The sequence below is a fragment of the Epinephelus fuscoguttatus genome, linkage group LG18, assembly GCF_011397635.1.
Source record: "Epinephelus fuscoguttatus linkage group LG18, E.fuscoguttatus.final_Chr_v1".
Taxonomy (NCBI): Eukaryota; Metazoa; Chordata; class Actinopteri; order Perciformes; family Serranidae; genus Epinephelus; species Epinephelus fuscoguttatus.
In genome coordinates this window covers 10,884,117-10,902,997 of record NC_064769.1, presented here as the reverse complement: position 1 = coordinate 10,902,997, position 18,881 = coordinate 10,884,117, and the positions used below count along the sequence as shown (strand labels likewise).

Sequence of the window (18,881 nt, the reverse complement as noted above, 5' to 3'; positions counted from 1 at the left end):
GGAAGACAAACTTTTAGTAACAGTAGAGGTGTGTAATTAAACTTGCAGCCCACATTCAGTGCAGTAGCATTAACAGGTAATATTTTTGTCGTCCTCCATATCACGATAGAATTCATATTCTCTCTACTTGAGTCACTGGGATGTTGATGTGAGCTCAGTTTGCTCTCCTCTCCGTCCTGTCAGTCTCCTCATCTTTTTTCTCCTCTTGCCTGCCCTCTATCAACACCTACTTGTCCAACATGTCTCACCCTCTCTCCATACGCCACCCACCTCTCTGCGATGCAGACTTGTGGAAGCTTGCCTGGAATGGCCTGTATCCACCAGTTATTTTTCTCGGCTTCCCTCCCCTCCCTCTCCTTACCTCTGCGCAGACAGGTGGTGCTCTACTAAACAGGTTAGCGGTTAGCAGGGGAATAACTTCTCACAGGCGAGGCCTCTCAGGGACTGCCTTCAGACAGACAGAGAGCCCAGTCTCTCCCACCTTCTCTCACAACCCCGTCCTGTTGCTGTCTGCTGCTGTACGCTTGGCTCATGACCTCGCACATACCACCCACACGCTCCTTGGCATGGTTTTACATGGATTATTCTCACATGGACTACAAATACATTTTCTGTTTGTGTGTGTGTGCATGCACTGAAGCATTGTCTGCACACACTAACGCACATATACATGTGCAAAATGTCAAAGTTGTGCACCCACATGATTCACTATAGAGTACAGAAAGCTATTGTTGCTTTTTGCTACGAATAACCAAGATGTCGAGATAGTTTTCCTCTGCTGCTACAGTGATTACAAACAAACTTCCCATAGATAGAATAGCCCTGCCCCATCCCACATTATATTTGCAAGCAGTCACACTCCAAACAACCCTATGAGGCATGATATTATCATGACCCAGACCAGAGGAATGAGGAAATCCCCTGAGTGTTTAGTCTCCAGGCTTTGCCTTGGCTTTGTAGTTAACCTTTACCCAGCCATTCTCCAGAACAGCAAAGGCATGCAGGTCTGTTTACTTGTGATAAGAGCAAGCAACTCTAATCCATTGCATCGGGGAGAGCAAGTACATTAAACCTCCTCCAGTTTCACCTCCCCAAATGATACTTAAATTGTTTCGAAGCTGGAGAACCGGTCCATCTGTAATGGGGTGCAAAGACCTTTCCGCTGTATAGTTCACAATGAATTCCATTGTTGAGGTAGACAGCTGCTCCCAGCTCCTGTAGAGTTTCACTTAAGTCTTTTTACATAGTGACGTCTATGTGATTTCTGTTGAATGATTGAGCTGAAATATTCTTCTGTCATTCAGAGAGCACTTTAATAAGAAGTACTGAAAGTGGTTTGTGCCAAACTGGACCTGTCTCCATGTAATTATTTCACAGGCGATGACTGGCGTTTCTGTGGCTTCGGCTTATTTTGGAGCTCAAACATCAGTTTGATTCGAGGCGTCTCTTGACAGCATGTCTTAGATGTGACATCAGTCTTCCCTCACTGGGTCGCCAGCTATGTGAAAACAGCTATTCAATACATCTGGCAGTGTCTCTCCTCCTTAAACCCGGCTGGCCTTATTTTCTCTCTCCCTCCCTTGCTCCCTCTTTTCTCTTTTTTTATGTGCCTTCCTCCCCTGTTTTTTCTTTTTTCTCCCTTTTCCTGGAGTCCCTCTCTCCGGCCAAGGACCCAGCATTTTCCCACAGAGTGTGGAGCTGAAGGCTGAGCCTTTGTTTCCTGCTACAGGGAAACACGGTGGGAGGAGGAGGCAGGCTGACTTCCTGGCTGCCAACTCTTGGTCTATGTCAGTGTGAGAAAAAGCAGGGGGGACAGATCTGATGATGACAGAGGAACTGTGTATCCTAGAGACTGACTTCAGTTAAAAAAAATATAGATTTTGCTATTTTTTTCTCAGACAGTAGCACCTAAATAACTTCATACCGTATCAGGCTGTCAGCTCTTTCCCTCTTTCACCCCTTTTCTGGTTGAAGTTGTGATTAAGAGCAGAGTCAGCATTTAATTTTAGATTATTCTTATGCAAAAACCAGAGCAAAAGTAAAAGCTAGATGTAAAATCATGACGGAAGAGTACAATTATATCACAAGAGACACACAAAAAAAACCTATCAAAAAGTCACTATAAATGCTCGTTTGAGCATTCATTTGCTATAGGATATATTCCAGAGGATAATTTATCATCTTAAAGGGACAGTTCACCCCCACATCACAAATACATATTTTTTTGTCTTACCTGTAGTGCTATTTATCAGTCTAGATTGTTTTGGTGTGAGTTGCATAGTGTTGGAGATAACGACCGTAGAGATGTCTGCCTTCTCTCCAATATAATGGAACTAGGTGGCACTCAGCTTGTGGTGCTCAAAGTGCCAAAATACAACATTAGAACTCCACATTAAAACTCAACAGCAATGTCTCTTTAAAGAAATCATGGCCCAGTTTCTCAAGATAATCCACAGACCTTGCACTTTCATGTAGGAACTATTTTCTGTCTGCCACACTACACCCGCCAACCATATCACTGTGCAGAAAGCATCTTCTGCTAGCTCACGTAGCACCACTGAGCTAACAAACATTAGAGCTCAGCGGAGGAGGACGCCATTGATTAACATCCAATGCTGAGAGCCTCTCACCATGAGTAGATGCACTCTTCCTTCTGCCCAGTGATTTGTTACGCAGGTGTAGTTTGATATAAGGAAAATAGTTCCTACATGAAACTGCTTACATCAAGGTCTGTAGATTATTTTGAGTAACCAGGTCATGATTTCTGGAAAGAGACATTGCTGTTGAGTTTTTCAAATGTATAGAGCACCACAAGCTGAGTGCCATCTAGTTCCATTATACTGGAGAGAAGGCAGACATCTCTATGGCCAATATCTCCAACTCTTGGCAACTCATACCAAAATAAACTAGGTTAAAATATGTGTTATAAGCTGGAGGTGAACTGTCCTTTTGACCTCAAAGTATTCTTGAAAATCCTAAATAAAATCAATAAATAAGAGCTCTATTATATTTGAAACACTATATCCAATCCCTTGATCCCTCTTACCTTCAAAGCTTCATGTCACAAGCATCATGTTTATGCATTACTTCATCACAGTATTAGGTTCCTGTGGACTGTGAGCAGGCTTGTCCTAAATAACAGCGCTGTCTTTTTAAATGGGATGTGGAGAGGGGTGTGTTAGTAGCAACACACATCCTTTGGGAGCGGTGTGGTGTAACGCAGAGGGCAGAGGCTCCAGCCACATTCCCAGAGACTCAGAAATAGTTGGGAAAACACTGAGACCAGCCGCTAGTGAGGAATGCAACCCAAAGTGGAGTTTTGCGTTTTGGGGATCCAGCTTGGAGAGGTTCTGCTGGACCATGTTTCACATATTCAGTAGATCGTAAGTGTCATTTTGTTGTAATACTTTATTCATGAGTGTGCTTGTTGCTGTGGATGGTTACAGTACAACTACACGCTGTGGTTTTTGGAAACCTCTGTCTCTGCATCCACCCACGGTTCACTCAGGGCTGTATGTTGTGGCTTCATCTGACTATTTTTTACTTCACAAATGCCAAAAAGTCCTTTCTGTATGAATTATGAATGTAAAGAAAGGTCAGGATAGTTAATTAAAAAAGCGAAAAAGTGCAGCACATCTGAATAGCTGGAGAGGAAAGGTGCAGAGGGAAAAACGAGGACGCGTTTGGACTTGAACATGAAAACTATTCAGTGCCAGAGGCAGAACTGGGCTTTAGAGTGCAAATAAGATCTCTGTATTGACAGTGCCGCCTCACCATTTAGAGTCAATTATGTGCTAAAGCTACTCCACCTGTCTAAAACTGGTATTAATAAAAATGCAACTATAAAAACTGGAATAAAGTGGGAAAAGCAGAGTTTGCAGAGATCATAGGCTGGATGTTGTTTTTCCCATCAGAGTTTGGTGTGTATGTTGTGTGGGAAGAAAGTCTCTGCCCTCTTTTTCTCCTCGTGAACTTGAGTGTTCGCCTGTTTCTTTGTCCAATGCCACAGGGGCGTTTGAATATTCAGGTCAAGAAGTGAAAAACACACTTCCTCATCTCCTCTACTCCTTTGCACATGGTGTTATCAGTTCCCTGAGCACTTAACAGTTATGCAAGAGTTCAAGAGAAAAAGCTTTCTTGCTTGTAACTAATTTATATTTTCCTCAGTTTGTGCTAAAAAATAGAATGACAATTATGTGTTTTTTTGTATGCGGTTTGGTGTGTCTTTGTCTTAGAAGCACACATGATTACAGTTGTGTCTTGTAAGCATACACAGGCTATTTACACATGAGCACAGATGTGCACACCATTTCCATGACCTTGGCGTGCCTCGAGTACTCACACAGCTGACTCATACCCACTGATATGTGACTGTTTTGCCCCTAATAGTCTATTATTGTGCCTGTGGAGCTAATTGGGATTAAAGCGTACTTATATTGCCGCAGTTGATGCAATTAAATGACAAATCAATAATGGCTAATGAGGAATAACAAATGGGAAATGTTTAACTTGGAGTGCAAAGTGTGTATTTTTGTGTGTGCATGCTATACAGTATGGGGTTACTAATATGACATTGACCAATAATGGCATTTTGAAGTGTAATAAGTCACTGATTCATGTCAGGGAGTCATCTCCTCTCTTCCCAAGTAAAGTCAGGTTCTAGTGTTGAAGGACATTCTCTGAAACCACTCTGACACCTCGCTGCCCTTCAGGGCTTAACATTAAGGATCGCTGGATGGCCCAAAGCCAGATGATAAGTCAGTTAATTGGGCAGACATCGGCTCAATTAGGCCAGCATTTTTACTATCTCCTGTCTTATGGTGATAACTACATTATCTTTGCCTCCGCCTCCTACTACTACGGCCCCACTCTCCCTTCTGCTGTGGTATTTTAGTGCAGAATTAATGAGTGAGCCGAGCGGAAATGGTGGTCATAGGTAATTTGAATTACAAAGCGAAAAGTGAAAAAGCTGCTTCTTTTGTCATGGAAGCAGTTGTCTCAGGTTTGAAATAATGAATCAGCCCTGACCCGTTGAAGTTTTCTGTTGGCAAAGTGGACTGAGTCGGCTGCTTTTTAAAAGCACCTATAATTATCACAAACAGGAACCAGCATTCATCTAGAACATATTTCTGCAAAATCAGGCTCCTGATTCAGAGCTGATTAATTTCCTCGCAGTTTGGGTGAACGCAGAGACGTGGTGTGGTGCCGCTTGCACTTAAAAACACAGTTTGAACATCTAATTTAAAGATATATTTTACATCTATTCACAGTCAAGTATTCACATTTTCAAATCAGCAGCCATTTTGCTCCTGTACTTTGCGGCACACACTTAAACTCATAAAAAATACCGGATATATGTAGTCATAAGCAAAAATCAATAGAGTAATACATCATATTGATTTGGGTTGATTTCATTTTGCATGCTTATCAAATAATCAATTAGTAGCCAATGACTTCACCAGACTTCACACTCAAGTAATTAATTTTTCTTTATCCCTTGTTAAACCACTGGTGCAGTCTGTCCATGTTCCTGTTGGTCTGCTGAAAATATAAAAATATAAGAGTTAATACACAGTGAGTGAGTCATTATTGCAAAAGGACCCCAATGCAAAGTCAGCTGGTACTGAATCATCCTTATTACATGGCTACTTACTGAAGACATCAATAATTTTGACACAAAATATTTATTTAAAAATGATTATATTGCTTTTGCTAAGTGTCTGTGATCAGAACTGTGTCCATAGCAACGGTCTGTTAGACAAAGCAGCTGTCTGCTACTCAGAAATAACAGACTGTAAAATGCTGCAATTGACCAATCAGAGTCAAGTATTCAACAAAGCTGTTAAAAATATGTAGGCCGCGGATAGTGTGGATGCTCAATGTTGAATTCTTGAATTGACAGAGAGAAAGAGGGATAATTAGTCATTTATCCTGCTCAGTGGATCGACAAAAGAATGTTCAGATAAATGGAATATAGCTCCATAACTTAGATACTACTTGTCATGACACAAATGCTATATACATATATCTGAGTAAAACGTCACTAGCTGTACTCATGATGAAGGAAAATCCTAATTTGGGTAACTGTGTTCAGTCTCTTACTTTTGTGATCAAAAAGATCTGAAGCTCAGTTCTGAGGCTGTTCTGTAATTAGTTTTCTAATAAATAATAAATACAGTAACTTGTGATCAACTTAAATCAATTTCAGGCCTAATGTAACAGCTCGTGGGGTCGCACCCACGTCCTGTGTAAGCCACACCCATGTGTGAGTTAAACCCTGCCCATTTTGAGTACATTATTGAGTTGGTTGAACCAATATAGGTGCTGATACAGATAACGGTGTACTCACTCATCCTTAGTAAATCAATCAATCAATCAATCAATTTTATTTATAAAGCCCAATATCACAAATCACAATTTGCCTCACAGGGCTTTACAGCATACGACATCCCTCTGTCCTTAAGACCCTCACAGCGGATAAGGAAAAACTCCCCAAAAAAACCCTTTAACGGGGGAAAAAAAACGGTAGAAACCTCAGGAAGAGCAACTGAGGAGGGATCCCTCTTCCAGGACGGACAGACGTGCAATAGATGTCGTACAGAACAGATCAACATGATAAATAAATATACATATATATATACAGCCAACATTTCAGCAACAGTGGTTCATGGTTTAATCTGCCGCAATCACATTTACTCCTCTGCTCCATCTCTGGCAGCGTCTTTGTGTGTGTGTGTGTGTGTGTGTGTGTGTGTGTGTGTGTGTGAGAGAGTGTGTGTGTGTGTTGGTACTGCCTGGGGGATACATGTGTGCGAATGTGTGTGGGTGACTAGTCACACTCGGCGAGGGACATGAAGTCATGAGACAGAGTATTCCACTAGGCTGTATGACAAAAAATACAAATTGTGTGTATTCTACTGCAGCCGTATTCGGTCATGATGGATTTGACTCCCCCACATGTCCCATAAATGTGTTTTTTTTTAAATCAATACACCAATCATACACATTGGTGAGTTCCCAGAAGGCCATTCGTCATTAGAATGATGTTTGACCTTTGCCATTAGATGATAGCTGCTACTTAAGACGTTGCTCATTAGTGTGACCTTTGACCTCATTATACACTATCTGTCATTGCAATGCTTTGGCCGTCCGATGTGGATCGCCTCACCCACTGATGTTATTACCGTGAATGGAGCCGTGGACAAACACCCACGCATAGACATTCTTTTCGGTGTAACAAAGTCCATTGTACGACATGCTCTAATGACCCTTTCACTCTTGGCTCTTCGAACTCGTCTGGGAAGAGAAATAAGATGAGTAAGAGGGATGTACCACATGTGTCACATCCTGCAGAGCTTGGCACAAATTAATATTCTCATGAAATCACTGCTAATGTTTAAAAAAGGTCCTCACAGATCATCACAGGTAATTGGCATGCTGTGTTCTGCAGCTGCTAGTGTGATCTCCTCTGTCCAGTGGTTGTTTTTCGCGGCCAGCTGTTCTGTTCTCTTTCAGTCAGCACATGACCTCAGCGCCAAACCCCAGCCGGGCCAGCTCCAGAGCAGCTCCTCAGTGCTCCGTATTGGTCTCATGCAGTGAGTGTCCTAGCAGATGTTACACTGAATTACCTCCCAGCCTAGCAGGGACTCTGCGCTCTCACTGTAATCAAGCTGTGTGTGTGTGTGTGTGTGTGTGTGTGTGTGTGTGTGTGTGTGTGTGTGCGCCTGTGTGTTTTACAGCCTGGCTCAGTGGCTGCGTTAGCTCTCCCAACAGTTGTTCTCCAACCACCTGATCTCAGTTAGCAGCCAACCTTTCCCACAATGTAGTGTGTCTGCCAGTGCTCTGAGTCAGGCATCCCTTCAGACTCTAAAAACAGACTCCTAGAGGAGCTGATCGTTGAGGAGATAGTAAATGCTAAAGCTAACTCCCTCCTTTCCTGTGTGTGTCGGTTTAGTGAAAGGGGTGTGCGAGTGTTGTCTCATTCTTGCCTTTAAAAGCTTCCTTCCTCCCTGTAAATGAAAGGCCGCCTTTGTCCTTCTGTACTTGCAGCTAATGTGTGCTCCCATCTATGGCTCCAACTATTTTTCTTCACAAAAGTGGTCACACCATCGCTTCAGTTTTTATTCCCTCTTGTTTGGTGCAGCGATGCCTGGGGTCGTATCTCCCTCTCTCTCCTCTTCCCAGCATAATCTGTCTTTTGTCTTGCGTGCATTAGACCGCTGGTGCTGTAAGAGCCTAAAGAGCCGATGCCGTCAACCATCACAGGTGCTGCAAAGCACTAATGCACTGGATATGGACCAACACGGACTTGACTGTGCCCACTCATCTATGTTACCCGTCTGTTTGAACGCACATTTTTGTGTTTTTCCTCTTTCTGTGTCATTGTTATCACTTTCACGGCCATACGACACAACCAATCAGGACTCACAGAGGTCACGGATGGATGAGCAGAAAGTGGGTTTTTGATTCAGAGTGTCTAAATGGGATGTGTGGAAATTCTCCTCGGGGGGTTGTTAGAAAAGGAAATTACAGTGGGGCTGTCATATTACGCCTAACATACACTAGCAGACTTTCAAAATACTTTCAAAAGACTAAAGTATGACCCCCTCTCACATCTATAATGTGAGTTTTAAATCTCAGACTAATACAGTTTGCAAAGACTGGGGATCTGCACTATTTGCTATTCTGCCAAATTCTCTTTAACAAATATGATATATCAACAATTCCTTGCATGTCCGCAAAAACACATAACTCTAGAAACACATGTTAAAAGGCATTACATGTCGACAGTATTCTTGTCAATTCGGCATTAATATAATCCATAAAGATAAAGTGTATCTGTGTGCAGACGTTACGCTGTGGATTTTACTGCCTCAAATCACTATCAGCCTCCTTTGGTTAGCTGTGCTATTTCAGTGGGAGGAGACTGTGCGTTTCAAAGATTAAGCTTTCTCACCAAAATAAGCCCTGGCTGATGGGTCAGATATACGAAGAATCAAACACTGACTGTTGTTCACTCCACAGTTGCACAAGTTTCTCCTCCTTTTCCACAGTCAAAGAGAGTCAAGACTTGTTTACATTCCTGTCCAGCTCCCTGGAGTCCCCTCCATGTTTACTGTCTACATGGTTCGCTGCTGGAGAGAGCGCAACTATTGGTTGTTGACAATGTTCACGTCACTGAACATCAGTATTTCAGGGTTCTCACAGTCATGGAAAACCTCGATCTTATTTTCCAGGCCCCGGAAAGTCATGTAATTGGTAACATCCTTGACAGTTTTGAAAGAGTCATGGAATTTTGTTGTTTGTAATGAAAATGTCACTGATCTTCAACAGATACCCTTCCACATAATGTAACATAAGAGTATATGTATTTCCTGTAGCTGGTAATGTGATATAGCTTTAATATGCACCAAAGAGTGACGTTTTACCATCACACACCGTTTGCCATTTCCTCATTTTCTCCCTGCGTTCCATCTCTTTCTCTTTGTACACTGGTTAGCTGTAATTATGTTTGAAAAGAGTTTGAATCTGATATGTTTTAATAAGAAAAAATAATAATGTTGTGACAGTGTAGTCCCTTTTACACTGCCAGATTTTCTGTGAATGTTGGGCCGTTTTGCCGGTAAGCTGCGAGTGTTAAGACACACAGAGCCGGATTGGCGAGTTGATCCAAAGTGCCAAATTTTCAGCCTCGTAGGGTAGTCATATTGGCGGAACATTTTGGTTTAAAAAGAACGAGGCACCCTTCCGCCATGGGAGGGGCTGTTGATGACACCACACGTGCGACCCACTGGCGGTGGATAAACAAGAAACAGCTGATAGCAGGAATGAGCAGCTAGTAGCAAGAAGAAGAAGAAACGCAAACCTGACAGACACTGTAAAGATGAGCAGCTGGGGAGACAAGGAATTGCGCGCTGTCCTTGCCCTCGCAAACAAAGAGGCCATTAACCGTCAGTGACGGGGACGGTGAAGGACGGGCCCACTTATGAGAGAATCGCCGAAGGACTGACTAGCCGCGGCTTCCCTCGGAGTACGTCAAACTCTCCTGATTTTATTCCAACATTGGAAATTTGTCAGCGACAGTGAAATGACTTGAAATGTTGTTGTGTGTAAGGTTGGCATTAGCTGCTGCATTTCCAGCTCCCTTCCCTCAATCACAACCTGAGTCTGTCTTTGTCTCCAGAGATCAGTCTCTCTGCGCAGGGTGTCTGACTTCGACAGTGAATGAGTTTTGTTCCGCTGTTCTGTTGACTGGATCTTCTCGCCTCCCTGATTGGTGTTTGGGCTCCAAGGCCTGCAGCCACATGTCAGTGTTTCAGCTCACACATTCGCCGTTCTGCACCAGCAGCATCTGACAGGATCCCCCTCGTCTCTTTCCCTTGCCTCCTCTTCACTACTCTTCTTTCTGTCTCTCGCTGTGGGCCAGACGTTTGTTTTGTTGTCTGTATTCTCCTGCTACCCATCACCCAACTGTTCACTCCAGTGCAGAGGAAAATCGACAGATGGCAGGTTGATGCAAAAAAAAAAAAAACACATACATTTTCACGGGTTTACATGAAACACAAATGCCATTGTGATGCTGAATAATGTGAAATACAGACATGAATCGGCAAAACGTTCTGGCACTGACTGTGGTAAGATCTTAACTTCCTCTCTGGGCTGATGGAGCCTCATTATTCTCGCCAAGCACTGAGAAAGACTTACCACATCTGCTCGGATCAAATGAGCGATCAGACCCGTGACAGAGTGTTCTGCAGTGTGACAGACACGTAGTTGTTTCATCAGAGCCTGTGGTCCTTTCCACTGAGTCAGCGCCAGAGCAGTGGGAATAATGGACACTTTATTGTGCGAGGCCTGATGCATGAATAATGGCTTATTTGTCCGGTTGCCTGTCTCTGCAGTGCATGTGTTTCATAATCAAGCTTGAACAATGACTGGGCGATTGTGTGCGCGCGCAGTACATGTTTCGTTGTTAACTGTGATGTTTTTACGCTTTGATGTTTGAGTTCAGGGCCCAGGTGCTCGCAGAGTGGTTGGTGTCATGGCTGGCTGGAGCTTTGTGGTTGCAGCCCCATCTAAAAGCCAAGCCAGCTGTGAGGCTTGAATTTTGAGACTCCACAGGGATATAAATATGATGAAAACTCTGTTTTGCAATCTCACCTTAAGTACATAATTACAAAGCACTTGTCTATCCACTGAGCTAACTTCTTAACAAACCCTCTCATCGGGTTTAGCGTCTACCGCTTGCCAAACTCATGTCCAACAGGTTTTATCAGTTATGCTTTGTATGTCTGTATTTTTGTTACCTTGTGTAATTCAAGATTTTCATTAAGGGTGTAAAGGCCAAAACACACCACAAAAAATAAGGCCCTATTATTTTCAGTGTACAACCCCACACCGGCGCTTTCTAGATGTGCATCAGCGCTCCTGGATGGATCAGCTGTTTTTCTCTGCTCCTGTGGCAGCTCAACTCCTCTCCTCACCATGCATGTATAAAGAGAACTTTGTTGCTGTTGCTATCTTGTGTGTGACAAAGAATCGATGACAAGAGACTTGGTGTGGTAGAGAAATATCCCAAGCTAAATGACCCACAGTCCCGTCATTATTAAGACAATGGCCATAAAGATAGTGCCTTGCGAGTCATAGTTGTGAAGATTGGCTCTTCAGGTGAGAAATCAACTTTAATTAGTGGCTCTCCACGCATGATTTTAAGCTAACGTAGAGGTGGAAGAGGTGCAGATCTTTCAGTAAAAGTAGTAATAACATAGTCGTTGTCTTAACGAGCTGCAGTTTGACACGTTCGGTGTGTGCTAGGGGCGGCACTTGACGAGCTGAACTATGTGTTTTGTCAGCTTACCATGTTCACCAAATTTATGGTTCGGTTGGTTGTGACACAGTTGTATCACAGTTCAGTATGTTTTTGATACAGCAAAAAAGTAGAAATGCAAGACAAAGTTCCTTGATTTCTCAGTTTTTAATTTTATGTAATTTTAATTCATTTATTTATTAAAACTAACATCATGAAGTATAATCTTTTTTTCTGTTTTTTTTACTCTGAACAATGATGAAGCAATACCTGATTGACCCATCTCCTGGGTTGTTAGCAGCATATGAAACAAAGCCAGCTCCTGACAAAAATAGAAAATGTAGTTTTGTAGTTATAAAAAGATAAAAAGAACTTTGTTTGTACAAAGCAATAATTCCAGTCTGGCTAAAATGGGCTCATAAAAGAATATAGTAACGGGGCTTAAATGCATTAAGCATGTTCATAAAGCCTGCGTTTTCATGACAGATTCGGGTCTTATATCCACAGCTATAAATGTACCAATCGCCAAGGTGGTTTCTTTTGCTCTGTCTGAATAACTTGCTGTAGGGATAACATTAGCATGTAGCCTTTGTGTGGCCCCTTGTTTTCGTCTAATTCCACCTATTGACACACTCGGGTGACGTCAGCGCAAATGACTTGACATAAAGTATTCCCGCTGATGTAACCTACTGTTATGTGGGAGATGCAACATACCATAGTTTTTTATTCACCACTCTTTCGCCACTGTCCTCATAATTCGCAGCAAAACTGGAGTGGCTCCAAACACCAGACCTGTAGGTTATCTGTAAGATCTTCACTCTTTCTAGTCTGATGATGGCATTACTAACCATCTTGCAACGACATAGCTTAGCATAGCGTTCCTCCCAGTGTGCTTCAATGGAGCGGAATGTTTTGTTTTGGGGATGGGAGAGGCAGAAAGCGTGTTGCCTGTTGCATCATGCGGGCTGCCTTCAGGCTGCCTTACTGAGTGAAATGGCACTGAGAACATTATATTAAGCACAGTTCAAGGTGTATATTTTATTTTCCAAATGTAATAGGATAGTTTAACGTATCGTTTGGTTTGTAATGCGTACTGAACACAAACGCCTTGTGCTGAATGGTTTAATACAAATACATGCCTTGTTATAAAAGAACACATTTACATAGTCTAGAAAACCTGATGCCATTGATGTCATTATGGCTGCAACTAACAATTATTTCCATTTAAGTGATCAGTTGTTTGGTCTATAAAGTGTCAGGAAATTATGAAAAATGTCAATCAGTGTCACATTTAAGAATCTGGAATCAGAGAATTTTGACTTTTATTTCTTAGAAAATTATTCAAACAGATGAACCGGTTATCAATTGATTCATTCAGTAGCTGACAACTATTGATTAATTGATTAGCCTATTTGTTGCAGCTCTAGTTGAAATGGTAATACATGCAGAGCAAAAACGAGGGCTGATGATTCACATCATATTCAAACCATTCAGTGAGCCCTCATGCCCTGTTTGGAGGCATCTCCATCTGTTGTTTTTCTCCTCATTTAGTGAGTTTTATATAACATTTATTTAAGCGACACTTCAATCTAAAACATCTAACCTCTAGAGGAACAAGAGCTAGATGCCATCGAAAAATGTGGGTGCAATATTTTGTCTCTCGTCTGGCTTAACTTGTTGATATAGATGCCTACTTGCACACAGGTCTCGTGTGTGTTTGACAGAGAGCATTATTAACAAATAAATGCTGCGCCGGTCTGCAAGTGGAAAGCGTATTGATTGTTGTAAATGCTGGTCTAACAGCAGAGCAAAATGCTGTGTAAACACAGTGCAGGGCGGTAACCACGGAAAACGCTGTTAGCAAAAAGACAGGCTGCTTAACACTAGCATGAACTGGAGGCCTCTCCTGAGAGAAGTATTTGTTGTTTTAGGTTATGTCAGAAGCTTTGGTCATTATAGGGCCATTTCGCATGCTGGTTATTTCAGTAACGTGAGTGGAAACCCAGCATAAGGAGGGTATTATTCCCTATGTGAGGATTAACACCACTTCACATGAATCTCTTAACGTGCTGTTGTTGTTGAACATGTGATTGTAGTGAAATAAAGCATTCTCTTGTAGGAACTCAGCAGGATATAGACCTTTAAAGCGCTGTTATTTGGAGTTCCAGTACATTAATTCCTGTCTTGAGCTTTCCGTACAAACATAGTCCCTTGTGATATGGACAGGTAGCCAGGCAATCAGTGTGTTAGAAGTCTGAGTGCTCTGACGCCTATATGGGCCTGAGGTTTTAGACTATATCAGATCCCAGACAGGCTATCAGATGAACTCTTTTTTACAGGATGCAGAGACAAAGCGCACTGGGTGCAGCCCAGACACACTCAGAATCCATTACTCTGCTCTGCCCTCCCCTGTACTTACTCCTAACTGAGTTTCTATTGAACCTTAGGGGGCACAGTGCGTCTAGATGTCACTGTGCTCATGGTTGTATGCAGAGATTTTGAAATACCAACGTCCAAAAACCCCAAAACAACAACAAAAAAATGTTTTACCTGATCTAAATATGTGCATTGTAAGATGTCAGGAGAGCGAAAATTTGATAACAATAGCTTTTAATGTCAGGGTGGCAGCATAAATGATCTGACAAGCAGTGTTACATAAGAGTCAGGTTAAATGTTGCAATCAGTGATCCTCGCTACAGTTTGATAAAACAGAAGAGGCAAAAAAATTATGAAACATCCGTCAATGAATATTGATGTTAAAGGGAAATTCACATTATTTCATCTTTGTTTTTTCAACATTATATATTTGAATGATAGAAAGGTGGCTCAAACAGCACATAAACATAAACTAAATATGTGTACGCAGTTTTTACAATAATGCTATATTCTTACATTATAACTTTGTCAGGTGTTTGTGTTGTTGTTAAATTGAGAATATATTGTAGGTCCCACTATAATTACCAAACAATATACAGCATGTCTCTGTGGTAATAGCTTGAATTGGATCAGATCAGTTTATGTTTGTTTTAAACATCACAGAGACATAATGCTAATCCTATCCTGAGCACAGTGCAGTATCTGCTCTTCCTCTCTCACCTATGTCACCTTCTCTCTTTCTTTTTCTCTCTGTCCTCATCTTGTCCCGTATCCCTCTTTCTAAAGCTGAGCTTTGATTGGCAGTGTGTTCATTTCCGTGTGTCTCCGTGAAGAAAGCAAACACAGGGTCAATTAATATTTATATGTAAATGTTTCCAGCCTCTGCTTGGATAATCTTACCGTGAAAATGAAAATATACAGAGGTGAAGGGGAGACTTAATTAGGCAGGATCATGGTGGATGGCCACTGTTTAGTGTAGCACAACTACACAGGAGCTACTGGTCAGATGACGCTTAGGGATGACTGGCATTGGAACAAGCAGTAATATTATGTAGTTACCTGTATCCTGCTGTGTCTGTCTGTATTCAGTTGCTTGCCAGGTTTCCTGGACTGGTGACATCATCGTTGAGCCACCATGTTAGGTAAAGATTTACTTTGTTGTCAACAATTGTCCACTTCACACACTCACACACACACACAGACACACACACACACAAGCAATGACAGTGATCTAATGAGCAAGTCGCTAATCTTGATATCGTACAATAACAGCACCATCATAAAGTAAATCAGTAACTCAAGGGTGACCTCAATGGTTGCATGACTTTGCATATAGACTATGGCCTCATGTAGTTACATAAAATCCTGAATAGTGGCTGTATATCTACATCACCAGCTATCTTGGTGTTCAAATAATACAAATCTAAAATAGAAGAAATGAAAAAAATTGCAGCACGCAGTGAGGGTTATTGAAAACAGTTTCACTGGTCATCTCTTCTCATTGCAGACTTACAGTTGCAGTTTTTTTTTCTTCACTTGTGCATAAAAAACCTTAGGGTAAATGCCAGAAAGATTATATATGTATATATATATATATATATATATATGTACTTATTTTTTATATGATGTATTTATTTTTTATTTGATGAATAGCTATAGTATGAAATGTGGAGAGAGAAGGGGAAATTTCATGTAGCAAAAGGCCGTGGATTGGAATCAAACCCATAAGGACACAGTCCTTGTACATATGGCGTCTCCTCTGCCAGGAGAGCGAGTGGGCACCTCAGTTTAATATATACTTAAAGAAAAGTTTCCACACTTGGCCTTGGTGAAAAAGTTGGTATATCAAAAAGAATAGGCAGACAGAAACATTTTTTTCAGTGCACCTTGATGTTGTGGTACCTGCTGCTGCTTCCTCTGTTGTAGACTAAGCTTCCATGCTGTGCTGCTGTTCGCTGGTTCTCTGGTTTGAGTTTAGACAGTGGAATACAGCCTCCAAACAGTTTTCACCTAACAGTCCAGCTCAGTTCAGTTCGTTTCACATGAGAATGCCCATTTTTGTGTTTCCATTGTCATAAGATGTACGTAGCATATTGATCCAATATTAAAAGATGGAGCTGGAAACACAGCAGTTCATTGATTGATCAAAAGAGAATCATCCCTCTTGCTCCACAAGGACTCTGTGCACAATCCCGCACAACTCTGTTCCGTGGACAATCAGGGAGGTGTGACAGTGAGAGCTGGACGAGCAGCAGTGCGGCTATTACCATCTGGTTACAACCCCGTCTACATGTAAGAGAACTCTCTGCAGTGGAAACACAAACAGATCCAGAGTGTAGGTGAATGTCCACACGGGTTACGCACAGGTTCAAAGCTTATGATACAGAAAGTGTTTGGTGGAAATGCAGCGTTTGATTCGTGTTATCCTACTCTCTGTTTCTGTGGCACCTGATTAAAACACCACAAGGTACACGTGGATCAGAGGAAACAAATTAATTCATCAAAACACCACAAATGCTTTTTAGGAGACTAGGAATGAAACATCACGATGTACAGAGCTACATGTAATTCTGTCGAGTCACATGCACATTTAGAAAAACAAACCTGTGTGTCTCTTTGGGTGTAAACACTGTCATACAAGCATTTTTTCTACAGTAGTTATGCTTCCAAACATATAGATACAGTATGAACACTGCTCTTTGCGGCATCTCCTGTAATTCTGACATGTTTTTACAAAGGCTGTTCTTTATGGCTTGACCTTTTAAATTATGTATTTTACCACAGGGGCTTTATGAAGGTTGTCTATGTGTAGGAGCCACTGGAATTTTCTTGAGTCCTGTGTTTCTCCTGCATAGCATCGGAAATACTTAGGTGGCCCAGATGAAGCCCAGAAGACCAAGAGGGTTAGATTGATTGGCGGCCAAGAGAGGAGATGGGAGATAAACACAGTGAGAGAGATAAACAGAACAGTGGAAGGGAGAGGAGAGTGGGATGGAAAGATGTGTACCAGAGAGTCTGAAAGAATCTTCTGAACATAAACTATACCTCCCCACCTCAGGTAAACACTGAACGAGAGAAAGACAGGACAGGAGGCAGAGCAATGGAGGATTGTCAAGGACAAAGAAGGACATTTTCCGAGAATAGACGATGTTGAGGGGGGGAAGGGAACCAAAGAGTAGAGAGAGGAGGAGATGAGGACAGCGGGTCCTGCTTTTAATACCAACAGTTATTTGCAGAGGCTGACATGAGCCGTGTGTCAAACTGGGTGATATAGAAGTTATGAGCAGCTTTCGCACGGCAGAGAGTCTTTCATTGTCATTATTACAAAGTGGCCTACAATAGGCTGTAAATTACACGTTACAGTACAATTTAATACAGTGCCATACAGATGACAGGCAGCATTATTATTCATCAATTCAGACCTTCACAGTCTCCCACCATTTCCACTGACACTAATGTGCTAATATGATATGCTGAGAGAAAAAGAAAACCGTAATAGCAGAATAAAATGTATTCATTTTTGATGATGCATTCCTCTCTCTGCAGCCATTTCTCTTCACATCATGCACAATATTACTCCAGAGAATCTTGCTTTTGGCGAGCTACACTGGCTACATGTTCCAGTCCGTCTTCACAGGGAGAATATGTGCATGCTTCCTATTAGTTGTGTGAAACAGAAATGTGCACGCTACCAGCTCATTAAAATGTTTGACAGCGTTTGTAGCATTGCCAGTTTTTTCCCTCCCAGTCTGTGAGTCATAGAGACATCATCATGCAGGTTTTTGGGAACCGTGGACACAAGTTTCCATACCTTCCTGCCTCTAACGGCACATCCCACTAGAAAACCCCTGTTTCCCCTCCTCTCCGCTTACTTGACTCACTCTCTGTTCTGCCCAGTACCCAGTCAGCCAATCCCAAAGCAGAGCTAGGTGCAAACACACTTCCTCTGCAGCGGTGCTTTAGAAAAGGCTCCTAAAACTGGATTTTCATATGCAAAGCTGTCCTTGAGGTGTTTGCATGTGTATTTATTCTTTACTTTCAGGGGATTGAAATGTGCCTTTATATATGTGTGTGTGTGTGTGTGTGTGTGTGTGTGTGTGTGTGTGTGTGTGAAGGAGAAAAAAAGGAGAGAGTCCAGATCATTATCCACTTCACATTGGACAGTGGATTTGACAACAAAGCTGGCAGAATGTACAAAGGGCTGCATGCAGTTGCTAATCTGTCATTACGGCTGCTGCGTTTTTTTGCTGTTTTTTTTTTTTTTTTTTTTTTTTTTTTTTGTCGAGATGTGCAGTGCACACACACACACACGCATAGGCCAACTCACACACATGGGATTAGTGTGTAAGCCGTCCATGGAGGGCACTGTTAACAGAATGTTTTCACTCATTACACGAGCAATTGACCCCCTGTCTCGCTCGTCCTGCCAGTGTCAGGGGCTAATGTTTGTGTAGCTCGCCTGTCGCTGCTTACATCCCTCGCTAGCATATTTAGCTCTTCATCCTCTTGTCACCATGAGGCTGACTGGAACACTGGGGAAGGTTGATGGTTAATAGAAATGCAGGAGCGCTAAGGGCTGGTGTTTGACTTTGGTCCAGGCACCATGGAGCAAATCAAATATCACAGTGTTTCTTACCAAAGAACATCGATATCAGTATTGTAACAACATTGTGAGGTTAATGTGGATATAATGCCTACT

At 42.1% G+C, this 18,881-nt stretch overlaps 1 protein-coding gene across 11 annotated transcripts in view; it reads left to right on the top strand.

The window, feature by feature from the left end:
* The window catches only part of dab2ipb (DAB2 interacting protein b), a 213,345-nt gene that overhangs the window by 138,892 nt on the left and 55,572 nt on the right, over positions 1–18,881 (top strand). Inside the window, exon 1 of one of the 11 annotated variants that reach the window (XM_049603716.1) lies at positions 3,225–3,383. The exons of the other annotated variants lie outside the window; for them this stretch is intronic. Coding sequence (XP_049459673.1) covers positions 3,361–3,383 — 23 coding nt within the window. The 5' untranslated portion in view covers positions 3,225–3,360. Of the gene's footprint in view, positions 1–3,224; positions 3,384–18,881 lie in introns of those variants that run through there. 11 annotated transcript variants of the gene reach the window in all.